General features: G+C 43.1%; 1 protein-coding gene across 4 annotated transcripts in view; it reads left to right on the forward strand.

Annotated features, from left to right (window-relative positions):
* The first annotated feature begins 6,604 nt into the window (after nucleotides 1-6,604).
* The window catches only part of LOC142772207 (uncharacterized), an 80,194-nt gene continuing 61,041 nt past the window's right edge, over nucleotides 6,605-25,757 (forward strand). For 2 of the 4 annotated variants that reach the window (XM_075874402.1, XM_075874403.1), the window contains exon 1: nucleotides 6,605-7,220. In XM_075874402.1, the coding sequence (XP_075730517.1) occupies nucleotides 7,139-7,220 (82 nt within the window). In that variant the 5' untranslated portion in view covers nucleotides 6,605-7,138. The remainder of the gene's footprint in view (nucleotides 7,221-25,757) is intronic. The other 2 variants (XM_075874400.1, XM_075874401.1) reach the window with 1 other exon arrangement.

Consider the following 25,757-nt stretch of genomic DNA (forward strand, 5'->3'; position numbering starts at 1 on the left):
AATAGTTGATTACATTATAAGGTATGTGGCCACCTTTTTGGAAATGTTATTAGATTTTGATCCTAAACTGATTGTTTAGTGTTTGCCTTAAAGAAGGCTGTTTAAAGAGACACTTCAAGTATGTTAGACTAGAAAAGTGCAACTAATCACAATTTAAGTGTGTATATCACCCAAAGTATGTCAATATAACTGTACATTAATACTGTGCAGTGAACTAGAATATTTGTGCTGTCGTTGATATTAAACATACTGTGGCCAACAACCAAAACTTTTGTGTTTTCAGACCACTGCCTTTCAGTTGCAATCTTATAACATCAAAAGTTATCAGTGGTTTTCAATTATTCTTGTTCATTGCGTAGATTGCTGTTTCAGAAACAAGCATGGGAAGTTTTATTTGAAAATATTGAATCATTTAAAAGAATAAAAAAACTACTGAAACTGAAGTTGTGGGAGAAACAAGAATTTAGTTTTCCAAACGTGTTTTATACACTATTGGAAGGTTGCGGGATGCTAAAAGCAGCCACTGTCATAGTTGGGTCCTTCCTTAGCTGTCTTTAGTTCCCCATTTCTAACTAATAACAATGCAGGGCATAAAAACTGAGATACAGAACATGGAAAGGGGCAAAGAGGAGTGCTCCTCTCTGTCCCTGCCCTTGTCCTGTGTCTCAGTTTTTATGTATTACCTTATTATTTGTTAAGTATTAGCAACACGCTTAACTATATACCCTTGCCCCGTTTCTAGTTTTTTTTTTTTTTTTGAAGCTCCTAGTTTTTCTGAAGCTTGTTTTTCGTCAGCTGTTGACTGGCAGCTGTCATTCTTCAAGTGAGTTTAGTTCATGCTGACATGAGCTACTGTGCTGCAGTAGCCAGGATATCGACAACACACAGCCTGCCTCAAGATGTTCATTGGGCGACTATTTTTACTGCTGAACTGATGTATACAATCCTACAGACAAAAAATATTCTCTAGATAGTATGCACATATCTATAAACACGCTACCAAAGCGTACCATTGAAACACTCATTCGCATTTTGGGTTTTCCTGTGAACATGCTTCTTCAAAACATGCTCTCTAAACAGAACTTTAGTCCAAAGCTTTGGCTCTTTACAGGCACAACAATTTTCACACTGTGTTTTGACTTTTGCTTTACTCGGAACTGCTGGTATACACTACTGATATGCCACAATGTCATTAATTCCTTGAAAAAATTGACAAAGAATGCACCATCAGGAAAAACATCCAATATAAATTGTCTGAAATATTATGAAATTTTACTTGATAACGATATTGTGAATATTGGCACTGTGAAGGCATAACAAACTAAGATGGGTCATTTGGGTATTTCTATACTCATACTTTATAATCCTCCTAAATTCTCTTTTATATATATTATAGTTTCTTTCGTACTATGTTCTTCAGACTCATTTTGTATCATATGCTTCATAGATTCAAATATCAAGTAATTCTTTTGCCGTACTGCTTTGTATTGATACTGTAAACACTTTACAATTAGCTCAGGATAGCATTTGTGAAAAGCTATGCTATCATGGGGCTAAACAAGGTGCTGCGCAAAGCTCACTTCTTCGTTCACTTTTGCGTCCGTGTTTCCTTTGCACAGCATCTTTTTTAATAATTATTTCAGCTCAGTTGTCATTTTCTTTACCTTGTGCACTACCTACCGCTTGTCACACCCATACATCTCCAAACCTACTGATGCTTTCTTCATGTCACCCATGTTGCTCTACCTCCAAGGTTGTCCCACCTGACTCAGTATTTATCTTAATAAAGAGTGTATTAATTACAGAATTCATATACAGATAGATAGAAACTTGCGTGAGACTCATACCGGGTCATTGAATTGTAAACACTTTTATATGGCACTTCAGTTTACTCAAAGTAATTGTGCACTTCATAAAATTGCAGGAATTTATGTGCATTGCCTGATGCTGAAGTCGGATTCCTTGTAGTGACAGTTTTCATTTCTTCTTGTTCTACTTTTTGCTTTGCAGGTACCTTGTCTACAAAAAAACAATGTTGAAATGGACGAAAAAATAAAATATTTGAAAATGTCTTACTATTTACAAATAAACAATGTTCTCGAGTATATTACTGGAGTCTAGTGTTAAAGACATTGTTGTACGTACCCCATCGCAGCCTTTGAATACTGGTGCAATATTTGCCATTTTTCAAGCATGTAGAATTTTTTTTTTTGCAGTGATGCACAATAGAGAACTAAATATACACAAAAGTGGGCCCGCATTTTTTACCATCACAACTTGTGATGCTCATGGAAGCCTTGGAAATGTTTTTCTTTCTTCTGTCTTCCAGTTTTCTTTTCAATTCAACTTCTTTCAATCACATTTTCTTTCATAACTTCATGTATTCAAGTGTCACACGATGCTTGCTATGTGCATCACCGATTGGGAACTTATGTGCAGCAAAAGTGTGATAATTAGCCTTATAGTCAGGTGCCTAATTTGTTGTCACTAATGAAGATAATTGTGTTTGGTTATGTATCATCTGTCTGAATTGCATCTTAGTCAGGCCTTTGTGTATTGGCAGCAGGCTTTTGCATGTAAGCATAGTATTAATGTAGCAAACAATAGGAATTCGTGTAAGACGTTTTGTGGATGAGCACACTGTTCTGGGTGCTATACTAACGTGAGGATACACTGAGGTTAGTTTTTACTTAAGTTAACTTTGCAGCAGTTCCTGATTGTTTTGTTTTTGTGGAGTCTGGTTTTATGCATAGAGCACAACACGTGGTTTACATGCCTCTCTATTTTTTTGTCTTGGTTGGTTCCCCATTCTTGGCATCATTAGAGCAGCATCGGTCAATCATGTTTGTACAAGGGGGGCTGCATTCCTGCCAGCAGTACAGATATGCTTGCAAGTACAAGACATGTGAAATCGCAGCGTTATTTCCTACCAGGCATGCGTCCCTTTGAGTGCCACCTGTGTCCCGCTGCAATCGATCAGCTCTGTGGTCTTATCAACCTCTTTTGCACCCTCACAGGGGAGCGTCCCTTTCCCTGTGTCTACTGCACTGCATCTCTTTTGTGCAAACAGAGCCTGAAGACACATTTGTGCCTGCACGGGAAGTTCCGCATTCCATAATATCCGCATTTTGTGCGCCTAGTGAGTATTCATAGACCAAATGTGCTTGAGAAGATAAACACACAAGTAAAAGGGGGGGGGGGGGGAGGGAAGGGAACTTTTGAGGGCTCGTTTCTATTTGTTTGACCCAACCCTAATGAAAACCAGCAGATAACGTTCAAATTGGCGACACTAGATTGCAATAAAATGTGGAAAGCTGCAAGTTTCGGTTCAATTGTATGTTTTGTTACCACCCCATTCAGTTTGAAAAGGTAATGTTATTGAAATTATTTCAAGACGCCTGCAGGCATGGTGAACGTGTTTCTGTGTTTCTTTATTGCCAAAGATGTCAGTAAAATGTACGCAAAGCAGGCTTCTCCACGATATGATGAAATGTGAGGAAAAGCCGAGCCGAACCATACAAATCTGTTATATGCGGGCTGGGATTATTCTGCTAGCTTATAAAAAGGTCTCATAAGTCATTACACCAGCACACAAAAATAAAAAAAGTGGTTCACATGTCATAATTCCCAGTGGTATTGACGAACACTCCTAGTTTTAAATGCACATATATACCAAATAATGTGGATAGGGGGATAATCACCAGAGTAGTTCGGGTGGTGGAGCAGTGGACGTATTATTAGAAGGTGGCAGGTTTAGTTCCTGCCAGCGGTAAGTTACAAGTTACCTTTTCCTCCACATTACTTTCTTGACATTTACATCATAATTAGTACTTTCTTGTTTGTTATAATTATTGTCAAGCCTAGCTTGAAAGACGAGCCCTTAGCAATCCCCTTCATTCGTTTATTGTGTATCTCAGCAGCCAGCAAGGTGAACATCTGAAAGATTTTTTCTGCACAGAAGGAACTTTAGAGCCTCGGAGCAATTAAGCTACAAATTTCCCACCTTTAAAGTGCAGTTTGTGATGCTCGGTGGTTTAATTGTTGACGTCGTATGTTGACATGCTCCCGATTGGTCGACATACAAAAAGTATCGGCCGTGAATCGTCTCCTACACCACTTTGCCATGCAGACACATGCCCTGTCCTGCCCTGTTTCTCATGACTATAGGGTGCAATCATGTGGCTTCACTCCAGCAGAGTGACTTGTTGGACGAGTTGGTTCATTTTTAACCTAACTTTTTGCGTGAAATAAACACGAAAGATGGACAAGCGCAAACTATCAACTGAATTCATTCAAAAAAGCACACACACATATATATATACATGTCAACAAAGTCAAGTCATGTTAGCAGAAAAATAAATTCTATTAGTGGCAAGCACTCAAATAATCTATCTCGGTGGCATGCAACATGACGGAGGGCTTCGCTACGCATGTCTTGTCCAATCTATCAGTAAATCTGTTATTTGAGTGCTTGCCACTAATAGGATTTATTTTTCTGCTAATATGACTTGTGAGCCCCGCCACAGTGGTCTATTGGCTAAGGTACTCGGCTGCTGACCCGCAGGTCGCCGGTTCGAATCCCGGCTGCGGCGGCTGCATTGCCTATGGAGGCGGAAATGTTGTAGGCTCGTGTGCTCAGGTTTGTGCGTGTATACATCTCTGGGAGCTCACACTTGCTGAGAGAAAGAGGAACAGAGAGAAATGAGTAGCGCTGCCCGTGTGTACTTCTTTGCTGTCCGAGATTTATTTTGAGCTGTAATAGACATTTCAAGTTCAGTGAAATCTAATTAGCCCGACTTGTATCTAAGCCTCCATAGTGCTAAAAACCACGGTCTTTCACCTTCTCCCTGGTCCGGTGGGTCAAGTTGTGGGGCAAGCTTAAAAGCTGAGCTTCCTACTGAGCTCCAGTCCACTGCTTTGTTCGTGGCCACTTTGCAAGCTACCACTATGGGTCCAAACTATCATAAGCAAGGCGGATCAGGTTTATCAGAGACTAAAGCGGAAGCAATTTTCGGCGTTTTAGTATGCAAAAACTTCATCAAAAACAATTCGTCACACTCATCGGCTCGGAACAGCTTGGTCGGAACAGCGGTGATGATATATCCTTTTCGAAGAAAACTATTTTCTAGAAGCAGCAAATGCTTTGACCAGTCTTCATAAGTTTGGTCGTTCCAATGCATAACTGCATCAACAAGTCACAGCAGAATGAAAGCATGCACAATTAATGTAATATTATAGGGCCCCTGTTCAGCGCTTGCCTGCTCAGCAATACTACAACACAAGACGCGAAATCGTCGCATAGGCGACCCGCACTTCAAAGAGCCTAGAAGGAAAATCATCACAGTGGAAATGTTGGCAAAATTTTACTATGTTGTAACATAGCCTCGTAACATTTTCATTATCTTGTAAGAACATAATTGTAACGAAAAACTTCGTCTTACTTGTTGGTTTCCCCAGCATGCAGACAAGAGTGACCACTGTCGAAAGTGGGCGGGGGGGGGGGGGGGAAGGATTAGCTCTTCCAACTTTTCTCAATGGGGGAGCTTGCACCCCCCTTACCCTCCCCACCACCTGATACATCTATGCACGCTCTCGTCTTCGAACACAGAGTAATTTAGGGGCCCTTTAAGTCTAAATATGTGGCAGGCATCGTACACCCCAACATCCACCTCCCCAAATCTTTGAGCACACACCTTTGGTCAAAGATATATAAAAATTAAGGACTATTTGCAGGGAAAAGAGGAGCACCGAATTGTTGTCATTTGAGATATTGCATAATTTGTTAAAATATGATAACGCTATATACTGCAGTTTAATGTTTCTTAAATGTAACTTTCATGAAAGCTTCGTTAATGAGCTTCTTCAGGCTGCATTGTCCACTAGCTGAAAACCTTCAATAAAGACGCTTTCATAAAAGTTATAATTATCTCTTCCTTGCAATTAATAAATTGGATTAAGCTTGAATGAAGTTCAACCAATCATCTACATACACATAGGGCACGTTTTTTTTTGTTGTTGTTGTAGGCGATACATATTATTACATAAAAATTCTCACAGTCTGGTCCCTGTCATCTTTATGGATGAACACTACGCCGAGGCGAAAAAACTTTGCCGGGCCTAAAGTTACAACCAGAGAGTTTCATACAACAAACTATATAAATATATAAACTTTAATCACTTTTGATTTTGGGTAGTTATCTGTATTGAAAAGCTTTAAGGCTTCATAGTTTGATACACCCAGATTTTCAAAATCTCTGAAAATGCACCTTATTAGAGAAAACAATCACCAAAGTTAATGGCCCCAATCGAGGAAAAACAGAAGCTGTGCACATTGAGCACGCAGAAAATTTGTCAGCCCTGTGGCGTCAGCTTATTTACATGACGCCGTAATTTCATTGGACTTCTTTCGAATTGAACCAAAAAAAAAAACTAAAAAAAACGGGTGACAACCACACAATAAGCACAAAAAAATAATCAGCGGTAACACTCGCAAGCATACGGAACCTTGAAAGCCTTACAAAAACAAAAAATAAACTGTCTGAAGCAGTATTGTTATTGTTTTTTTGACATATGCCACTCACAACGCGCGTTGCCCTTGTCGAACATCATGTTTAGGAAAAAATACGAGAACACTCTTCGCGGGACGTTCAGTGCTCAAAACGAAATAGAAAAAAAATGTTCAAAGAAATGACAACTAATTTGTGTCACACAATATTCTGCCTCAAAACGTATGCAACCACTCGCTTGCCGTATACATGCAATCAGTAAACACCTCTCTTGATTTATGACAAGAGAAATACACCAAAAAATTGTCCATGCGTCTAACTCGAATTCGAAACCGAACCTAATTGTGCTGCGAACAGCCTGCCACAAGACGGCGCCGAATGCGCGTTTTTTTTATTACTTTTTGACCGCGACTTCATGTGGTCATGGAGAAAAAACACGCATGTGGTGGTGGACGGACCCGCCACTTTCATTTTGTTGACTCGTCTGAGAACTTTCGTGCGCCGTTAATGAAGCGCCAATGTGGCTTTAACATTGCGGAGATTCGCCGAGTTCGCCGAACCACGGCAGCGGCCGTGGCTGAAGACACTCGCGATGGTGTCATCTGAGGCGTCAGTGACGAGAGGATTCGTCAATGGTGCGCGGAACGTCAAATGCACAGAGTGGACGGCACGAAGGAATGTGTGTGATTACCGTCAAGCAGCTAACATTCGCAGGTGACGTACTGCCGTTTACTTTTTTTTTTTTCATGATACCAAACAAAGTGATGCATGTTACTTGTTCCTTTCCTCTACAAAGTCAGCGGTTTTTTGGAGTGTGGTTTAATAGTTTCGTGTTTCGGGCCCCAAGAAACGTACGTGGGTAATTATCAAAAACGCTGGTATGTCATTGCAATTGGAAAGTATGTAATGCATTATTGCAGCACTAACTTATGACGCTCAACTTGGCCACAGCGGAAAGTGTTTTGAACACCCACTGTAGGGCCTAGAATGCACTAGGTCAAAATAATTAGCCCCGTATCTGCATGTTTCACTGCAAATGTCGCCGAAAGACGATATTGTTGCGTGTAGAAAGAGTGAACAAAACGTTTATATGATGTTCTGCGCGAGAAAGTTGGTGAATTGTATTCTGGAAGCGCTGCGCTAGAGAGTCTCGATGCGTCCAGCGAAGGCGAACGAGCGCATCGAGGATGGATGGATGAATTGGATGGATGGGTGGACGTGGCTGTACCCTTTAGATCGGGCGGCGGCTAGCGCCACCTAGCCGTAATACTTAGTAAACTAATCATTAGATTTATCTTTTTTTCCTTTAAATAATGAGGTTGAGGATTCGTACTTCGCAGTGAAGGGTTTAATTTTCACTCGTGCCTTGACTTTAGCCACCAATCAGATAACCTCCTTCTAGTTAAGTCTACCCGTTTAATGTCTATTTTGCCCTCCCTGTCCCTAAACCCCAGTGCTTTGAAAAACTCTGCGCCATCATCCTGAACTATAGGGTGAAGCCCTTTACAGATCACTATCAAGTGTTCGGCAGTTTCTTCTTCCTCTCCACACGCACTGCATACTGTGCCTACCCCTTCGTATTTGGCCCGATATGTCTTGGTTCGCAATACTCCCGTCCTGACCTCAAACAGTAGAGAACTACCCCGAGTATTCTCATAGATCCTTTCCTTGGCAATTTCTTCCTTAAAAGTTCGATAGATCTCTAGTGCAGACTTCTTAATCATGCCAATTCTCCACATGTCAGTCTCCGTTTTCTTCACTTTCTTCTTAACCGATAGTTCTTTTTGGTTTGGCCACCTGTTTTCTAAGTATTTACCAGTCAATTTCCTGGTTCGCTTCCTCCATTTTTGTATCGACATTCTTCATGTACAAGTAGCTGGATACCTTCCTAGCCCAACGCTACTCCCCCATTTCTCTCAATCGCTTCTCAAATTTTATCTTGCTGCTAGCTTCCCTGCCCTCAAATGATGTCCATCCCATATCACCTTGTACTCCCTGATTTGGTGTATTCCCGTGAGCTCCTAAAACAAGCCTACCTATTTCACGTTGCTTAATTTCTAATCTTGCTTGAACTTGTGATCTCATGCACAAGACCGCATTGCCGAACGTCAGCCCAGGAACCACGACCCCTTTCCATATTCCTCTCACAACATCACACCTATTGTAATTCCACAGTGCCCTCTTTTTCATCACAGCTGCATTCCTGTTACCTTTAGTCGTCACGTATATTTTGTGTTCCCTTAGGTACTCGGTCCCATTGCTTATCCATACGGCCAGATATTTGTATTTATCTGTTATCTATAGCGTGACCTCCTGTATTCTAAGCTCACTACCTTCGTTATCATTAAAAATCATGACTGCTGTTTTTTTCTTACTGAATCTAAAATCTCCCTCATTACCGCAGATGTCCATCAATCTCCAAAATCTTCCTTGTTGTCGGCCATTAGCACTATATGATCTGCGTACATTAATGCTGGTAGTGCCTGATCTATGAGTTTTCCTTGTTTGACTAAAGAGAGGTTGAAGCCAAGTCCACTTCCCTTTAATTTGGCCTCTAATCCTTGTAGGTACATCATGAATAACAAGGGTGACAGTGGACACCCCTGCCTAAGTCTCCGTTTCCACCTCTGTGGGCTTGGATACCTGTTTTTCCCACTTTATAACTACCTTGTTACTTTTTAGATTTGCTTTAAAAGATAGTGACTCCATCTTCCACACCCAGTGTGTCTAGTATTACCCACAGGTCCTCTTGAACCATGCTATCATACGCTCCCTTGATATCCAAAAATGCTAGCCACAGGAGCCTGAGTTCCTTTTCTGCTATTTCGATGCACGGCGTCAGTGAGAACAGATTGTCTTCCAACCTCCTGTGTTTCCGAAACCCATTCTGCAGTTCGCCCAGCACTCCCTCATCCTCTATCCATGCCTGCAGTCTTTCCTTTATAATCTGCATCGCCAGCCTGTAGACCACTGATGTCGCTGTTATTGGACAGTAGTTGTTTATGTCATCTTTGTCCCCCTTTCCTTTACAGATCATGCTTATCCTGCTAAGTTTCTATCCATCGGGAACTTCACCATCAATTATTATTTTGCTCACTGCCTCTCTCAAAGCCTGCTTAGACTTCGGACCTAATGTCTTTATCAGCATAATTGGAATGCCATCAGGGCCTGTTGATGTACTACTTAGAGCCCTCTTCTCAGCTTTTTACCACTATTGTTGTGAAATTGGAGCCATTGTACCACTTGATCCATCCCTGTCTATTGTGGTGCATAGGGCGCTTCTTTGTTGAAATTTTTATGTCACCCTTGTTCTTATATATTCAAAAGCTTCGTACCCTTCTAGCCTAGCACCTTGAGCTGTAGTTATAAACCTCCGCTCTAGGTTTGTTTCATTTCTTAGGGAGTTTAGATGGTTCCAGACTTTCGCAGCTGCCTTTCTGTCCTTTTTATGTACTTCTGCCAGCCACTGAGCACTCTTTCTTCTAATCTTTTCATTGATCAGGAGAGATTCTTCTCTTCTAGAGCTTAGAAAGATTTCCCATTTTCGTTCAATATCATCTGTCGGTTCACCCCGTTGCTTAGCATGTGTTCTCTAGAGGCTTCTTGACGTTTTGCTATGGCTCTCTTGACTTTCTCATCCCACCAACTCTTGGGCTTGTGTCTTCTTTTCCGGGGTGACTTTTCACGTGCCTTAGCAAGTTCTAGCCCAAACAGTCTAATTAGATTTGTGTATGTCCACACACTTTTATTATCCTCAGTGATTACTTTGTCAATTCGTTCAGTAGCAATTTATATTTGCCTTTCTGAATGAAAATTTTCCTGTAGTTGCTCATCTTCTCTCCTTCCCACTTTCGCTGCTCTTCCAAAACTTAGCTTGATACATTTCTGATCACAACCCAGTCTTCTGGAGCCACCTTCATCTATGTCCATTCCCCTGAGCTTATCATACATGCTATGTGACATCAGTGCGTAATCTATCGTTGACTGCAGCTTTCCGACCTCCCATGTTATTTGCCCTTCACACTTCTTGGTACTGTTGCAAATGATCAAATCATGCCTTTCACACATATCCATGATAATTTTGCCTGTTGAGTCAATATACCCATCTATATCTTCTATGTGCGCATTCATATCTCCTAGTATAATTATCTCGCACTCTCCTCCTAATTCCTCAATGTCCTTTGATATACACTCCACCGTTGCCTGGTTTTTCTCTCTGGCCTTTGCTCCCGTCCACAAGTACACTAAACCAATAAGTGTCATCTGTCCAGCTACTTTCCCTCTTAACCATAAATATTCCATGCATCTCTGCTTGACTCTTTGCCAACCCATGGTCTTATGTTAAATGCACCAATTCCACCCCCCTTTTTGCTGCCTTCTGTTCTATTGCGATATTCTCATACGTAGTCCGGATTGCAGGGTGGTTGCTCCATGTTCCGAAGATGTGTCTCCACAATCCGATATACCATCAGCTCTTCCTGCCTCAACTGCTCTTCTATCTCTTCACACTTTAACCTATTCCTGCCACCCTGCATGTTAATATAGCCTACATCTGACTTAGCTCGGCCCTTGTGCTTACGTCGATTTCTTCTCCCACGGACTTCGTGTGGCTTGGATAATTGTGCCCCTTTAGGTCCGTCTTTGGCTACACTGTTGGCCTCAGGGCTCTGGGTCCTCCTAAAAAAGCTATGGCTTGGCGACCCATTCTGTTACCGACCTTCCTGCTCGTCGCACCACTGTAGTGAATGCCATCCTGTGCAAAGGGGCGAGCTCCGGGATCGTACACGTCTTGGTTAACTGCCATTGCGCTGTATCGGAGTTGCCGGCTCAAACCCTTGATCACACAATTGGCCTCCACTACCCTCCTTTCAATCCTACGAGGCTGCCCCCAGACCTCTGGGACTATTCATATGGTCACATGCACACTCCCAGAGGCTTCTCTGAGCTTACGCATCCCATCCTCTAACTTTCTCTGAAGGTTCTGATGCTTGCCCTTCAACACATCATTGAGCCCAGCATGAATAATGACTAGATTTTTGCCTTCCATGCTGTTTTCTACAATCTCCTGAGCTTTGGCCAGTGCATCCACCATGCTCTTCCCTGACTGTGCCTCCACCCTGACTCTCCCATCTTCCTTCACTGTCTTGAAGACGCCATCCCTAACACTAGCCACGTTAGAGTCCCCCACCACTACGATCCTTCTACGCTCCGATCGCTGGCTTCCTGTTTGCTTCACCTGTTTCTCTCTCTGCCATCTGTCCTGTGTTTCTGCCCTGCTTGAAGACCGTTGCGCCACCGAGCTTTCTCTCTCTCTGCCGTCTGTCCTGTGTTTCTGCCCTGCTTGAAGACTGCTGCGCCACCGAGCTGTATGTTCTCGGAGCCTCCGTGCTGTGGCCAGACACTGCAGCCCCCTGACCTCCCTTCTCGCCTGTTCCTTCCCGCCTGTCGCCTTCTCCGCTACCCACGCCTTCTGTCTCACACCGCTCAGGGCCGGGGCAAAGCGCCATTAGCTCCTTTACCCGCTGCTCTAGCTCGGTTCGCCCTTCTTGTTCTTTTCGAAGTTCGCCCTTCATTTGCTCTAATAGGCTGGCGGTAGCCTCCTCCCGCTCACGCGACGCTTCGAGCTGTTTTTGGAGTTCTATCCTCTGCTCCCGTTTCGCCCTAAGCTCCCCCTGAAGCCCCTTGATGCTAGCCTCCATGTGCTGCACGGCCGCCTTCAGTGCCTCTCACAGCCCGCACAAGAAACCCGCCTTCTGCGCGTCAGCCAAACTCGTGAATGCTGTCTCATCTAAGTAGCACCAGCTCACTCTCGCTCGTGGTTTTCCTAGTCTCCTTAGCCATCGCCCGCCCGACCATCAGAGCGAGTGCCCGACAGGCCTATGTTCAACCCTAATCCCGCTATCCAGCCGCCTCCGTTAACTTTCCTACCTCAACAACTGTTTGAAGCTGCCGCCTACACCGCACGCATACGTGTTCAAGTTCGCTAGTAGCCTCTCACTAGGTCCCTTTCGTGTTCGTCTCTAGCTCTTTAACAACTAACTGAACGCCCCGACCTTCTTCAAAACAGCTGCCTAGCCTGTTCACGTGGTCAACGTCACTACAACGTTGCCCGTGTCCCACACCTACAGTACATGCAACGCTAATTATTGATTAGGAAAGAAAAAATTAATAATGGTATTCACAAACACAAGGAAATGAAGAGAAACTTCTCTCTCGTTGCACGCTGTTTCTGCACCAACTGACCTTGCACAACCTTGTACGACCTTGAATCCGCCGAACAGGCGGAGCGCGAAAACATGACCGCACAGCTCGGAAGCAGCTTGGAAACATAAATTGATATGGCTGTACCAGCGCCTCCTCTATTTTTATATGCCTGCTGCGTCGCCCACTCTCCCATTGTCCTTGCTTCGCCGCGACCGCTTCCCGGGTCCACCACAAGGCGGCGCGAGATTCTGACACTACCTGTTCAGTCAGGGTACTCCTTCGTGGCAGAGTAAAAAGCGCGGAAAGCCCGTACTTGCCAGCTTTCTTTTTAAAATTGTATCTGCGAGGTCACCTGCATAACTAAAGTTCATTGTCGGCTTGAAAATGCATAAAGTGGAGGATCCGAGAATGCAACAAACAAAAACATCAGGATGTAGGCAGAAAAGAGCCAGTATGATGAATTTATTTAATTCATTTCTTTATAAGTACTGGAATCTTCTACAAGATTTTGGAAGCATGGTACTATACATACATATAAGTGCATAAAACAGAAAAACAAGGGAAAAGAATCAATGTGTTTGCATATGAGTTTAAAAGATCAAAACAAACAAGCAAGCGACGTTATTTTAACATCCTTCATATTAGGCAGACAATGACTTAGCATCAATAAAAAAGGGATAAAATAAGAAATGCACGAAAAACATATCAGCTAGGCAAGAAAATGCTTCCTACTGAAAGACACGGTCTTGTATGAAGACATGGTCTTGAGTGGGCACGGTGGAGGCACGATGGACGCACATTTTTGTTCATTGTACAGACCGTGCTTGCCATCACCTTGATCCCCTCATCAGGCGACACGCGTGTCAACCGCGCTGGGCTAAATGCGACGGAACGTATCTTCGACTGGCACATCGATACACAGAGGGATAACGTAGCTGACCTGGACAAGCGCATCTGTACTGCACCATTAGGAAGACTACTGGTGCCACTCTCGTTGACGTCATCCTGTGCATCTGGTATAAGAACAGTCGCCGTAGCTGACTGGGCCAGTGGGCACGGTGTAGGCACGATAGACGCACATTCATCAAACCCCTTTTTGTTCTTTGCACAGACCGTGCTTGCCATCACCTTGATCCCCTCGTCAGGCGACACACGTGCCAACCGCACTGGGCTGGATGCGACGGAACGTATCTTCGACTGGCACATCGATACACAGAGGGATATCGCAGCTGACCTGGACATGCACATCTGTACTGCACCATTCGGAAGACTACTGGCTCCACTCTCGTCGACGCCATCGTGTGCATCTGGTATAAGAACAGTCGCCGTAGCTGACTAGGCCAGTGGGCACGGTGGAAGCACGATGGACGCACATTCATCAAACCCTTTTTTGTTCTTTGTACAGGGGAGAGACAACCGTTTAGTTTCCTGCTACAAAAGCAATAACGTGTGACTTTTGCTTCTACCGTGCCCACGGTCACTGCTTTCAAATATGCTTGCCGTATATCATTGTTTCGTTGAATTGTTGACCTGTTGTAGTAACGTAGAGGGAAAACCCGGGTCCTAACACGGAAGAAATGCTCAGGTCGTTAATGAAGGATATGAAGGAAATTAAAGCGACCATCAGTACTAGTAGCCTGAAGTTGAACGAAACAATGCAAAAGCTGACATCAATTGAAACGAAACTGGACGGCCTTTCGTCCTCTGTGTGTGATTACACATCTAGAGTTGACGACCTGCAGAAGACGGTTGATCAACTAATTTTGAAGGTAGACGATTTATAGAATAGAAGTAGAAGGAACAACCTTATTATATATGGTATTACGGAGCCTCGGGGAGAACAACTCAAGTTGTTGGAAGAAGTTACTCAAAAAATACTTCGTGATACCTTGAGTGTTCATGACGTGATACCTTGAGTGTTCATGACGTTAAAATTGAACGTATCCACCGACTGGGGAAGCCGAATCCGAGCAAGAACCGTCCGGTAATTTTCAAGTTAGTGGACGGGAGAGACAAGCCGAGAATACTGAAAAATTGCAGGAAACTTAAAGGTACCAACTATAGTATTTCCGAGGATTTTTCCCTTCGTATTAAGGCAATCCGAAAAAAAAAAAAACTATGGGAAGTTACGAAGGAAAATAGAGAGAGAGGTAAAAAGGTTGCTCTTTTGTTTGATAAAGTAAAAATCAACGCAAAACTGTTCAGATGGGATGAAGGAAGCAACATGATGGTTCCATTACACTCGGAATGACACGATTCTTCCCTGCGTAATGATCGGGCATCTAAAAAAAACGACACAACGCCACTGCCACCATGCGCCACCCAGAATACGTTTTCTATTATGAATATTAATGCAAGAAGCATTTTACCTAAGACTGCTGATTTGGAGGGCCTTCTTCTAGCGTATAACCCAGACATGACGGTAATAACTGAGACGTGGCTTCACGATAACGTTTCTGATGAGGACATCGTGCCAAGGTCGCATGAGATTATTCGCCACGACCGGGGGGCAAGGGGCGGTGGCGCCGCAGTTGTGCTGAAAAAAAAAAAAAAAACATTGAGTACACAGTGATATCTCACAATACCAACGTAGAAATGTTATGGATTCATGTTCGCCCGTGCCAACACAGTGTTTTCGTTGCTGCAATTCACAGACCGCCGGATGCAGATCTTTCAATTCTAGAAAAACTGCATGATTTCATGTATGAGCACTGTAAAAGCAATGCTAATGTCATCTTGTGCGGTGATCTCAACCTTCCAAAAATTAACTGGGACCTACTGTGTGTTCCGTCATCATGTCAGCATTCCGAGTTGATGCTTGATATTGCTTTCTCGTTTCGTCTGAAGCTGCTTGTGGATCAGCTTACGCGTGTATCAGCTACTTCTAGCACAGTTCTTGGTCTTTTTTTTCGTTTCGGAAAATATTAGTGCTGTAGGCTATGACATGTCGTATTTGCCGGGGCTGTCCGATTGCGACATTGTCCTTTTTGCTGGTCGTATGCAAGTCTCAAGGATAAAGGGCGAAAACGTCACTAAAAAATTCCCTGATTTTAACTGTGCTCAAGATGAGTGTACTAGACCTTCTGAAAGAAGATTTTGATATTTTTCAGCATATTTATGCTACTGGAAATTCTACTGTCCAAGATTTGTGGATTCATTTCAAGTCTGTTGTTAATAAATGCATTAGCAATTATGTCCCTACGAGGCAAAAAAAGCGTAGTCGGCGGAATCCCTGGGTCACTCGCGAAATATTACAGTTAAAACGCCGTGTCAAGCGATTACATCGCTCGGCTGGGAACAGAGGGGCAGTGTCCCTACAGTTACTCCGATATGAATTGCGCACAAAGATAAAGCTATCCAAGTTCCATTTCTTCAACGTCAAAGTGCATCATTTTTTGGCAAATGACCCAAGAAAGCTCTGGTTGCACCTAACGAATAAGAATGAGGCTATTAGCAAAATGAAACTTGATGACACTATCACCGATGACAATAACTGTATAGCCAATACATTTAATGACTACTTTTCGTCTGTGTTTTCTCGTGCCATCGTTCAGCCCTCGTCATATCCGAAAACTAGTTATGCTATCCCGGATATAGAAATCAACGAAAGTGGCATTTTTTCGGCACTACTCGAATTAGACACTAAAAAATCTATCAGCCCGGATGGTATACCAAATATGTTCTTGCGCAGATACGCCGAATGGTGCGCGAAGTATCCGAACATAATCTTTAAAGAAAGTATACGGACAGCGGAAATACCTTTAGAATGGAAAACTGGAAAGGTGGTGCCTATTTATAGGACTGGTGACAAACTTAAAGTAATCAACTACAGACCAGTTTTGCTACTGTGCACCTGTAGAAAGGTTTTGGAACATTTCATATTTAAGCATATCTGTTCTTTCTTAGAGGACAATTATTTTTTAAGTAGTCAGCATGGTTTTCGGCGCGGTTTGTCCACTACAACACAACTTATTCACACTGTAAGTGATCTAATTATAATGCTTGACAAGGGCGGACAGATTGACATGGTTTTTCTTGATTTTGAAAAAGCCTTCGACCGTGTGTCACACCGACATTTAATGTTAAAGATCCGATGCCTTTTTGACAATCCTCGGATAGTACAGTGGCTTGACTCGTATCCTACACAACGTAGGCAGTTTGTTCACATAGGCAATTCGGACTCAGGCTTCGCATCTGTTCTTTCAGGCGTTCTTCAGGGTTCGGTGCTCGGCCCGTTACTCTTTTTAATCTATATTAATGATTTACAGATTACGTCACCAGTATGTTGCCGTTTATTTGCAGACGACTGCATTGCATACATGCACATTCAGTCAGTGAAAGATCAACAAATACTAAACAACTTCTTAGCAGCTGTTAGCAACTGGTGCTCAACATGGTAGATGCACCTAAACATTTCCAAGTGTGTTCAGATGAGTGTTACACGCAAGAAGGAGCCGCTGGTTTGCACCTATAGCATCAATAATGTTCCATTAGCTTCAGTAGACCAACTTAAATACTTGGGTTTGCATATCAGTTCTACGCTAAGCTGGAGTGGTCATGTGCAATTCATTGTTTCCAAGGCTTTGAGAAAACTTTACATGCTAAGAAATCGCATGATGCATTGCACTCCTAAAACTAAGCTTGTGGCCTACACGACATTAGTTAGACCGCTATTAGAATATGCAGACGTAGTTTGGGACCCGCACACCAAATGTGACATCGATTGCATTGAACGCGTTTAAAAAAAGTGCTAAGATTCATCTTCAACTCTTACGGCAGGCACGTGTCCATTACTAACCTTAGACATTTAAGCAAACTTCCAACGCTAGAATCAAGCAGGAAACTGCATCGACTGCAAATGCTCTACAATATTGTAAACGGTAACATTAGAATGGGTTTTACTGCTTACATGCAGTATTACAGCGCAAGGCCAACAAGATGGAAGCACAGTAAGATGATTGTAAGGCCACGAGTTAAAACGAAGGTGTACCGATTTTCGTTTTTTCCTCGAACAATAGCAGAATGGAACGAGCTTCCATGTGACATAGTCGGCTTATCATCAGTTCATGCGTTCACAAATGCCGTGCAAGATTATCTGTGATGTTATGCGCAGTTCTTGTCATTCTTTCTCTTTTACAGCTTGAAATGTATGCGGGTAACCATTTATTTCGCGGTATTCTTCTGTTGACTTAAGCTGTCCTTCGGTTCACATGCTTATTTGTTTTGTTGGCCGTTTCACTCATGTTCTGAAATGTTGTATGCGTCTTTCGGGTGTTCAATCACTCGATCCTGTACGTGTTATTGCTCCTGTGTTCTACCTCAGTGTATTATTGCAGATGCTGTTGGGCTTGTTTTTTATGTTCGCGTCTTGAGTTCACATTCGGCCGCATGTGTTGTTATCATTAGACATATGTGCATTTGTTCTGTTTTTCTTTCTTTTTTTTATTTCGGTTGTCGACTGAAACGATGCAATATGTAACATTGTAATGTGATGTACCCGCTCCTGCCATGGCTCCCAAAAGGCAGCCGGCAGTATCTGATAAATAAATAAAATAATAAATAAATAAAAAATTAAACTCCACTCATAAAAAAAGTTAAAAAAGCAGAAGCACCACTTTCATACAATGAGCACTGAGCATAAAACAAACATAACAGCTTGTAGGGAAGGCAGTGTTGATGAAGCACATATGCACACATAAAAAAAAGCAAAGAGAAACCAGATGCATCACTCCATACAAACGATTCAAAGTTAAGCACTTGGCACAACAGTGGCTTTTTTTGATATAACGTGGCCACTGCATTTCGATCAGTGATGTCCAATGCGTAGTTAGAAAGCAATGGTTTCATAAATTTTTTGCATATCGATTCCACAAAACTTCTCCTGTGGCTTTCATCACATTGATCACATCACAACACAGGTAAATTTGTCACAATTTTGATGCTGTGCTTCATGCACTCCTCAAGAGGCTTTCGCAAAAATTTGTGGTCAGACAGCATAATGTCTACATACCGCTTAAGAGCATGCAATACTCTGATAACCTGCTGTGTAGGATAGAACAGGCCACCTCTGTCTTGGTGTGCGATCAGCCCATCCATACCTAAGTCCCCTTTCGTCTTGGACTAGAGATATGCAACTGTCACACACAGTTTTTTCGCTCGCTACACGAGATATGTACCGTATACACTCGCATAATGATCACACTTTTTTTTTTTTTTTCAGAAATATTGACTCCAACTTCGGGATGCGATCATTACGCGGGGTAAATTTTCCGTGAAAAAATATTCTGAGCACCGGAAATGCAAAAAATGTCGCTAATCAGAATTCTTACGATAGCTATCATGAACATAACCAAAAATTAAAGTAAATTAAGGCTTACCTTTGTGATAAAATGCAAGCATTACACAGGAGCTACCTGCATGGCACACTGCCCTTTTATTTTTTACCTCTCTGACCCCCTAACGTTCATTCAGACTCCGGAGCATCACTGGCGTCAGTGTTGTCGCCGCACGATTCCCTGTCAGAACCGGCAGTGTCTTCACTGTCCCACAGAGGGTCATCTTTCGTTCCGTCGAGTACGTTGGAAAAGCCAATGACGGTCCATTCCGTCGCATGAAGCGTGTCATCCAGCCGGAACTGGCGCGGAAGTCCTTTGTGGCAATTCCCAGCCTCCGGGAAACTGTGCACGTTTGCGTCCGTATCATGTCTAAAGACACTGCATAACCGTCCTTGCGCATGTCCTTCACGCATTTCAGGACTGCCTTTTCAGTGTCAGGGAACTTGCCAGATTTGGGTCCACGGAAAGCCCATCGCGTGCGGAAAGCCCATCGCATCCCCTATCCATGCCTGCAGTTTTTCCTTTATAATCTGCATTGCCAGCCTGTAGACCACTGATGTCACTGTTATAGGACGGTAGTTGTTTGTGTTAGGTTTGTCTTCCTTTCCTTTATAGATTATGCTCATCCTGCTAAGTTTCCATCCATCGGGGACTTCACCATCAATTATTGTTTTGCTCACTGTCTCTCTCAAAGTCTGCTTAGACTTCGGACCCAATGTCGTTATCAGCGTAATTGGAATGCCATCTGGGCCTGTTAATGTACTACTAGGAACTCTCTTCTCAGCCCTTTTTGACTCTCGTTAGGAAAATGGAGCCATTGCACCACTTGACCCATTCTTGTCTATTGTGGTGCATAAGGCACTTCTTTGTTGTTTTTCTGTCATCCTTGTTCTTATATATTCGATAGCTTCGTCCCCTTCTAGCCTAGCACCTTGAGCTGTAGTTATAAACCTCTGCTCTAGGCTTGTCTCATTTCTTAGGGAGTTTAGATGATTCAAAAATTTCGCAGCTGCCTTTCTATCCTTTTTATGTACTTCTGCCAGCCACTGAGCTCCCTTTCTTATAATCTTTTCATTGATCAGAAGGGTTGCTTCTCTTCTACAGCGTAGAAAGATGTCTCATTTTCTTTCAACATCATCTGTCGGTTCACCCCGCTGCTTAGCATGTCTGTGTTCCCTAGAGGCTTCCTGACCTTTTGCTATGGCTCTCTTAACTTCCTCATCCCAACAACTCTTGGCATGTTAGACACTAGCGCCATCTGGCAATTATCTTCGAAAACGATGGAAGGCCTGCGCCCGTGGAGAAAGATACGTGCCTGTCTCGGAGGCGATAGGTGTAGACATAGAGTTTCTCACAAATACTTATAGGGAAGTGTGGCCCCACCGTCTATGCGTATTTCTTAAAGGGCGATTCTGGAGCGCCGGAAATGACGGTATACGCGTCTCCGAGGCTTGTGTTGGCTGGTGTTGAGCGAGGCTTTGTCTCAGAAGCGAGTACGATTGTGTAAGTAAAGCTTCTCTAAAACAAAACATCTATAACCGGCTCTTATTCCCACGTATTATATTCTAAAATAAAAGTCCACTCACTTTGACGACACAGCCGAACGGCTTAGGAAAGATACAGACGGCATAAAAGTTCCGGAAACAACGCTCGCTTTGTTGTCTGCCTGCCAAGCTTAGCGGCCGTTAGTTACTTCTTACGCTTCGTAAAATAGTACATCGACGCAGAAGGTTCCAGTGTTAAACACAACACATTTTCGTTCAATGACAAAAATGAATAGCTTATTACGTGCTCTTTTAGTAAGAAATCGGTCATTTTAACGTGAAGCCAGATGCGTCTTTGAGCTATACAAACCCGAGTTAAGTTCGAAGCTCACATATCCCGTCATTCCCTTGCATCCAGCAGCTCACCAGCGCCAGATTTTCCTCTCGGTATGATTGTGAGAAACTCTATGGCTGTAGAACGCAAAGCGACGGGCAGATGCCACCACCATGTCGTCTTAGCTAAAGCCCCTAGAACTTCGTAAAGTAGCGACACTCTTCTCTTCCACTCTCGTTTGTCCTCGGTCTCCTCTCCTTCGCACTCTCGTTTCGAAAGTGGCATCACCTGCATTGCTCCTGCGTAGCAGAGGCCCTTTCGGGACAAGAGCGCTTGCTCATCAGGCAGCGCACTGAGGGCCCGCGACAGCTCTGTTTAGTGCCATGCACTACGGGTACATGTGATCACGCTTTGATAGAGTCACTTGGTGTTGCCGTGACCAGATTTTATCTTTGTGCACATTACCCATTAGTATCTATGTTTTTAATTGTAAAATTGTGATCGTTAGTGAGAACCACCGTTTTTCTCGGCCCATCGTTTAGGGCGTCTCCAAATAAGTTTTACTCTGTAAATAACATTGCTCAAACGTTCATGCGCGGCTGCTGTCACTTACCTTTCTGTTAGCTGGCGTGATAGCACCCGATGAGACAGTGCGACTTTCTTTCCTTACTCAGTGCATGGCTGGTGCAAGCTTCGCCGTATATAGGGTACACAATATGTGTACAGAACATTCAGTGACTGTCATGTAGTGAAAGCAACAACTCGCGTTGATGCTGTTAATGCGGGACAGCGATGTCGCCGACAGCCAATTTTAGTGTTTGGTGAGGCATCTAAGGCCTTAATAATGTGTCAGAAGGCTCACAATTGATAAACTCGAACAGCTGTTGTTGATTTTGAAGTGGAAGACGCACCATTCATATTTCATAAGTGCGCCTTGTGGACGTATCTCACATGGGAACTATATCGCTGAAAGAGTGAGCTAGCATATGAATGAACTAGCATGCAACCATATGCGATTACTGTGCGAGAGCTCCACTTGCGGATATAAACCTTCACACGAAACAGCAAATGAACTATTACGCAAAACGACACGTATGTATGAAATTCCTAAACGATGCACCCGATGACTTGAAAGCATGCACGCTTTGCATAGCTGCATGCCCTTGCATAGCCATTCCCCCGGCTGATCGGACAACGTAAAAGAGCCACAAAGAGCAATTGGTCCTGAAACATAAGAGCGCACAGCACAATCTAATGGAGAGTACCAGTCTTAATGTGAGTTGCTGCACTCCAGTTTTGTTTATTCCAAACAGCAACGCAAAATCTCTAAGTTTTGCAACCACAATTTCGAGAGTCTTTTCGCGTACATTCAAAGCGCACAAACCAGTATCGCGAACTCAAACTAGTCGGCATATAGCGACAAGCAGAACACGTAACCATGTATTGTTGACAAAAAAAAACAAACAAAAAACAGCCCTCGTGAAGAAAACCTGAGTGAAAGATTGCGATGTCCTGACTGTGACTTGTCTACAGCATTAGAGCAGGCATTGAAGCCGGCCTTCGCTACACTGACACAACCAGTTGCAATTGCTGGATACATGATAACACATTCCACAAGACACTACACTTTATACAGATAACCGGCCTAACGGCACACATTCAACAAACATACTCGCAAAAATATTATGCCCTAAAGGCAACTTTTTCTCGCAATAAAAAAAAAAAAGCTAACATGGAACCGTACTCATAATAAGAAGTGCGCAACTTACTTCGTAAAGTGGGCTAAAAAATGTCAGCCTGATTTTCTCATTTCCAATTCTACGTAACAATGTCTTTCATTGCAGCTCGTTGCGCTTAACAAGCGGTATCATAAAGAGCTTTCGCCCATCACTAGACTCGTTCTGGTAGCAGAAGGCGCAACAACCACTCACAGCAACGAACAGCGACGTCACTCTTGGATGAAAAGTATTTCACAGCCCAGCGGGCATGGAGGACAAGTTCGTATCCGTCAAAACAGATACGCTGCGCCCCAAGAAGTCCACGCCTCCAGAGCAAAGATGGCAGTCGCGAGCGATTGTAAACAAACGAACACGGTGAGCGATCCCACGGGACGGCATCTGGCCGATACCGACGTGGTGCCGGCCTCGGATAGGTCGGAGGAGGTGTGTGAATAACCACGTACATCGCTACTTCACGAAGTTTTAAGGGCTTTAGTCTTAGCAAAGCATTGAAGACACTTGCCTTTTTGAGCATCGTGTTGCACTATTAGCACAGTGTGATAAACGCTAAGGTCCTTAGAATTACTTGTGTGTGCTTTAGCTAGACACACATACAAAACATTGACGTGTTGTTATCCTGCCTCATATATGCCTAATAATTGCTTTTTAATTGACAATCACGCAATCATGAACGCTGAAACTTGAGCAATATTGGTGGGCGCTGCGGATGGGGTTGGCCGTTTGAGGTATCGTTTAAGGCTGTTTGGGGTATCGTTGCCGCAGACAAACAGATAAATGTACAGACAGAACAAAATTTTGGCGTCGAAGGTCCCCAAGAAAGTCTATTGTCTTTTTAACCAGGGAAACACCTCCATAGCAAGTGTCGCCGTGTGCCTTAGTGCTACATCCAGCATTTGCTGCTCTTATAGGCTATAAAAGGGAGTTACGATTACTTTTGGGTGTGTTTGTGATCCCGGTTGAACCGCTGCGTGTGTGTCTCCTTGTTTAATTTTACCGCAGGTCATCATAGTGTGTGACCAATACCCAAGGCATGCATGCTAGTAAGTGCCATTGCCAATCTTGCGTTGAATAATTACAATACGAGAATCATAGCGCCACAATGTGCCATAGAGTGCAATAAAAACTGTGGTAACATGTGAAAATAATGTACTCCGCATTGCCATTCCTCAAACAGTTCAGTGAGTACTTGATTTAAGAACTGATTTCTCGTCAAAGCTAATGTTTCAGCATAGCTGCTTTACATTTAAAAATTTCTCAGCTCTGGTGCTTCCAACAATGACTGTGTTATTTGAACATGCCCTTTGGCCGACTCAGTGACAACAATCATATTACATATTGAGTGATTGCTTAAGAGGATATATTTTTTGCAACTTTGTAGATTTTTTGTTGCTTGCCTGCTAAGCTAACACCACTTATGCAGTCTATGTGAATACCTGGAACTTCTTTGACAATTTTTTATGGAGACATTGCAGCATTTGTGCAAGTCGTCCAGATCACTAGCAGATTTAGTGCTGTGCGCAGTGTTTAGATTGTTATGAGGCTATAATCATGCACATAACTACCGGACACAGTGTATCGTTACAGCGTATTCTGCAGTGCAAGCTTTATCACATATATTTTTTTTTTGATCTCCACAGACCTAGCATTCAACACTTCGCATGTGCAACTGATAAGGTTAGATGTGGGATATGCGAATGCATGCAGGGATCGACAAAATGGGGGAGCATGCCAGCCACAGTTTATGGTTTGTTGGCTGATAATCGCAGAATATGCGGGTTAGCCTTGACCGCTCATCCGCGATGGTACTCATTAATTTTTAGTTACAGAAAGCTACCTTCATACAGAGGTGCTATCCTCAACTTTTTGTTCGAATTAGCTTCACTGATTTCAGCCGAGCCACTCAGTGACGTCTTTAAAAATGTTTTAGGATCATTTTAGACATTTTTATTTGATTTTTGTATAGGGACAATTTAAATTTCGTACCATTAACACAGGTGGCTTATGTACAGAGATATTCCTTCACTGTCTTTGACGTCTGCGTTTTGACTTTCCTGCAAAAAGAGTTTGCAAGGGCCAGAGGTGGCGGAAGTTAAGCACTAAGCTACATTTAAGGCAAATGAGTGCTGTGGAGACCCGCAAGGTGGCGGAAAAGTTAAAAAAGGTGAAATAGACTACCACCTGCTTGTGGCATGAAGCCACAAGAAAATTCATACGGATTTCACAGAAAGAAAAGCTTCTTAGTGGCTAAAAAATTCGTCCTCATTTGGGGATCGAAACCGGGACCTTTATGGGGCGGTCGCTCTACCAATTGAACTAATGAAGAAGCTGGAATTGTGAGGGCGAATTCATCGACAACTCAAAGCACATGTACCAAACTAATTAATACAAATTAGTTCTGCAAAACCCCACAAGGTGGCAAAAGGGTGAATAAAGGGAGCACAAAATGTTGTGCAGCTTCAGGCACCATGACAGACATTAGTGAATGGAGCCTTCCATTACGACGTCCCTTATAATCATATTGTGGTTTTCGGAAGTAAAACTCCGCATATTATTTTAATATTAATTCTAGCCCCATAGAGCATGGCATGTGGTGAGGATTTACCTGCACGGCTCTGACACTACATGGGAGGCAACTCGATAGCGTAGCAGTAAGTCAGTGACAGCGAAAGGGTTCCTGCAACGTGTTTTTGAGTTGTAATGAAATAGTGCATGTTGCTACAATTAGAGCATGCTTCTTTACGAATTGTATGTAGCAAAAGTTTTCTAATCCAGAAAATGTGAGGGAGGTCGTGGGGATTTCTCACATGTTTCAAGCGCATTCTCTCTCCTCTTGTAGTAGCGAGTGCACTGAAGAAGATGCGTCTCTTCATCAGCACTTTTTTTTTCCTTTGAAAATGTTGCTTACTTTCAGTTTGATTGTGTGCTTGGGCACGTTGCTGTATCTCGCCGCTGCTTGGTAATTGGCTGTAGAGATGGGTATGTGGATTTATTTGTAGAAAGAAGAGGGAGGGATTATTAGGAAAATTCTAAAATGAATTGTAGATTCCAGGCTGCACACAGCGCTACAGTATTTCGTTCAAGTCTTTTCTGGAGCCTCTACCATTGATTGGCAGCATTTTCTGACCGTGTTCAAAAAGAGTCCTTGCGAGTACCTC

This window comes from Rhipicephalus microplus, chromosome 9 (genome assembly GCF_043290135.1).
Source record: "Rhipicephalus microplus isolate Deutch F79 chromosome 9, USDA_Rmic, whole genome shotgun sequence".
Lineage (NCBI taxonomy): Eukaryota > Metazoa > Arthropoda > Arachnida > Ixodida > Ixodidae > Rhipicephalus > Rhipicephalus microplus.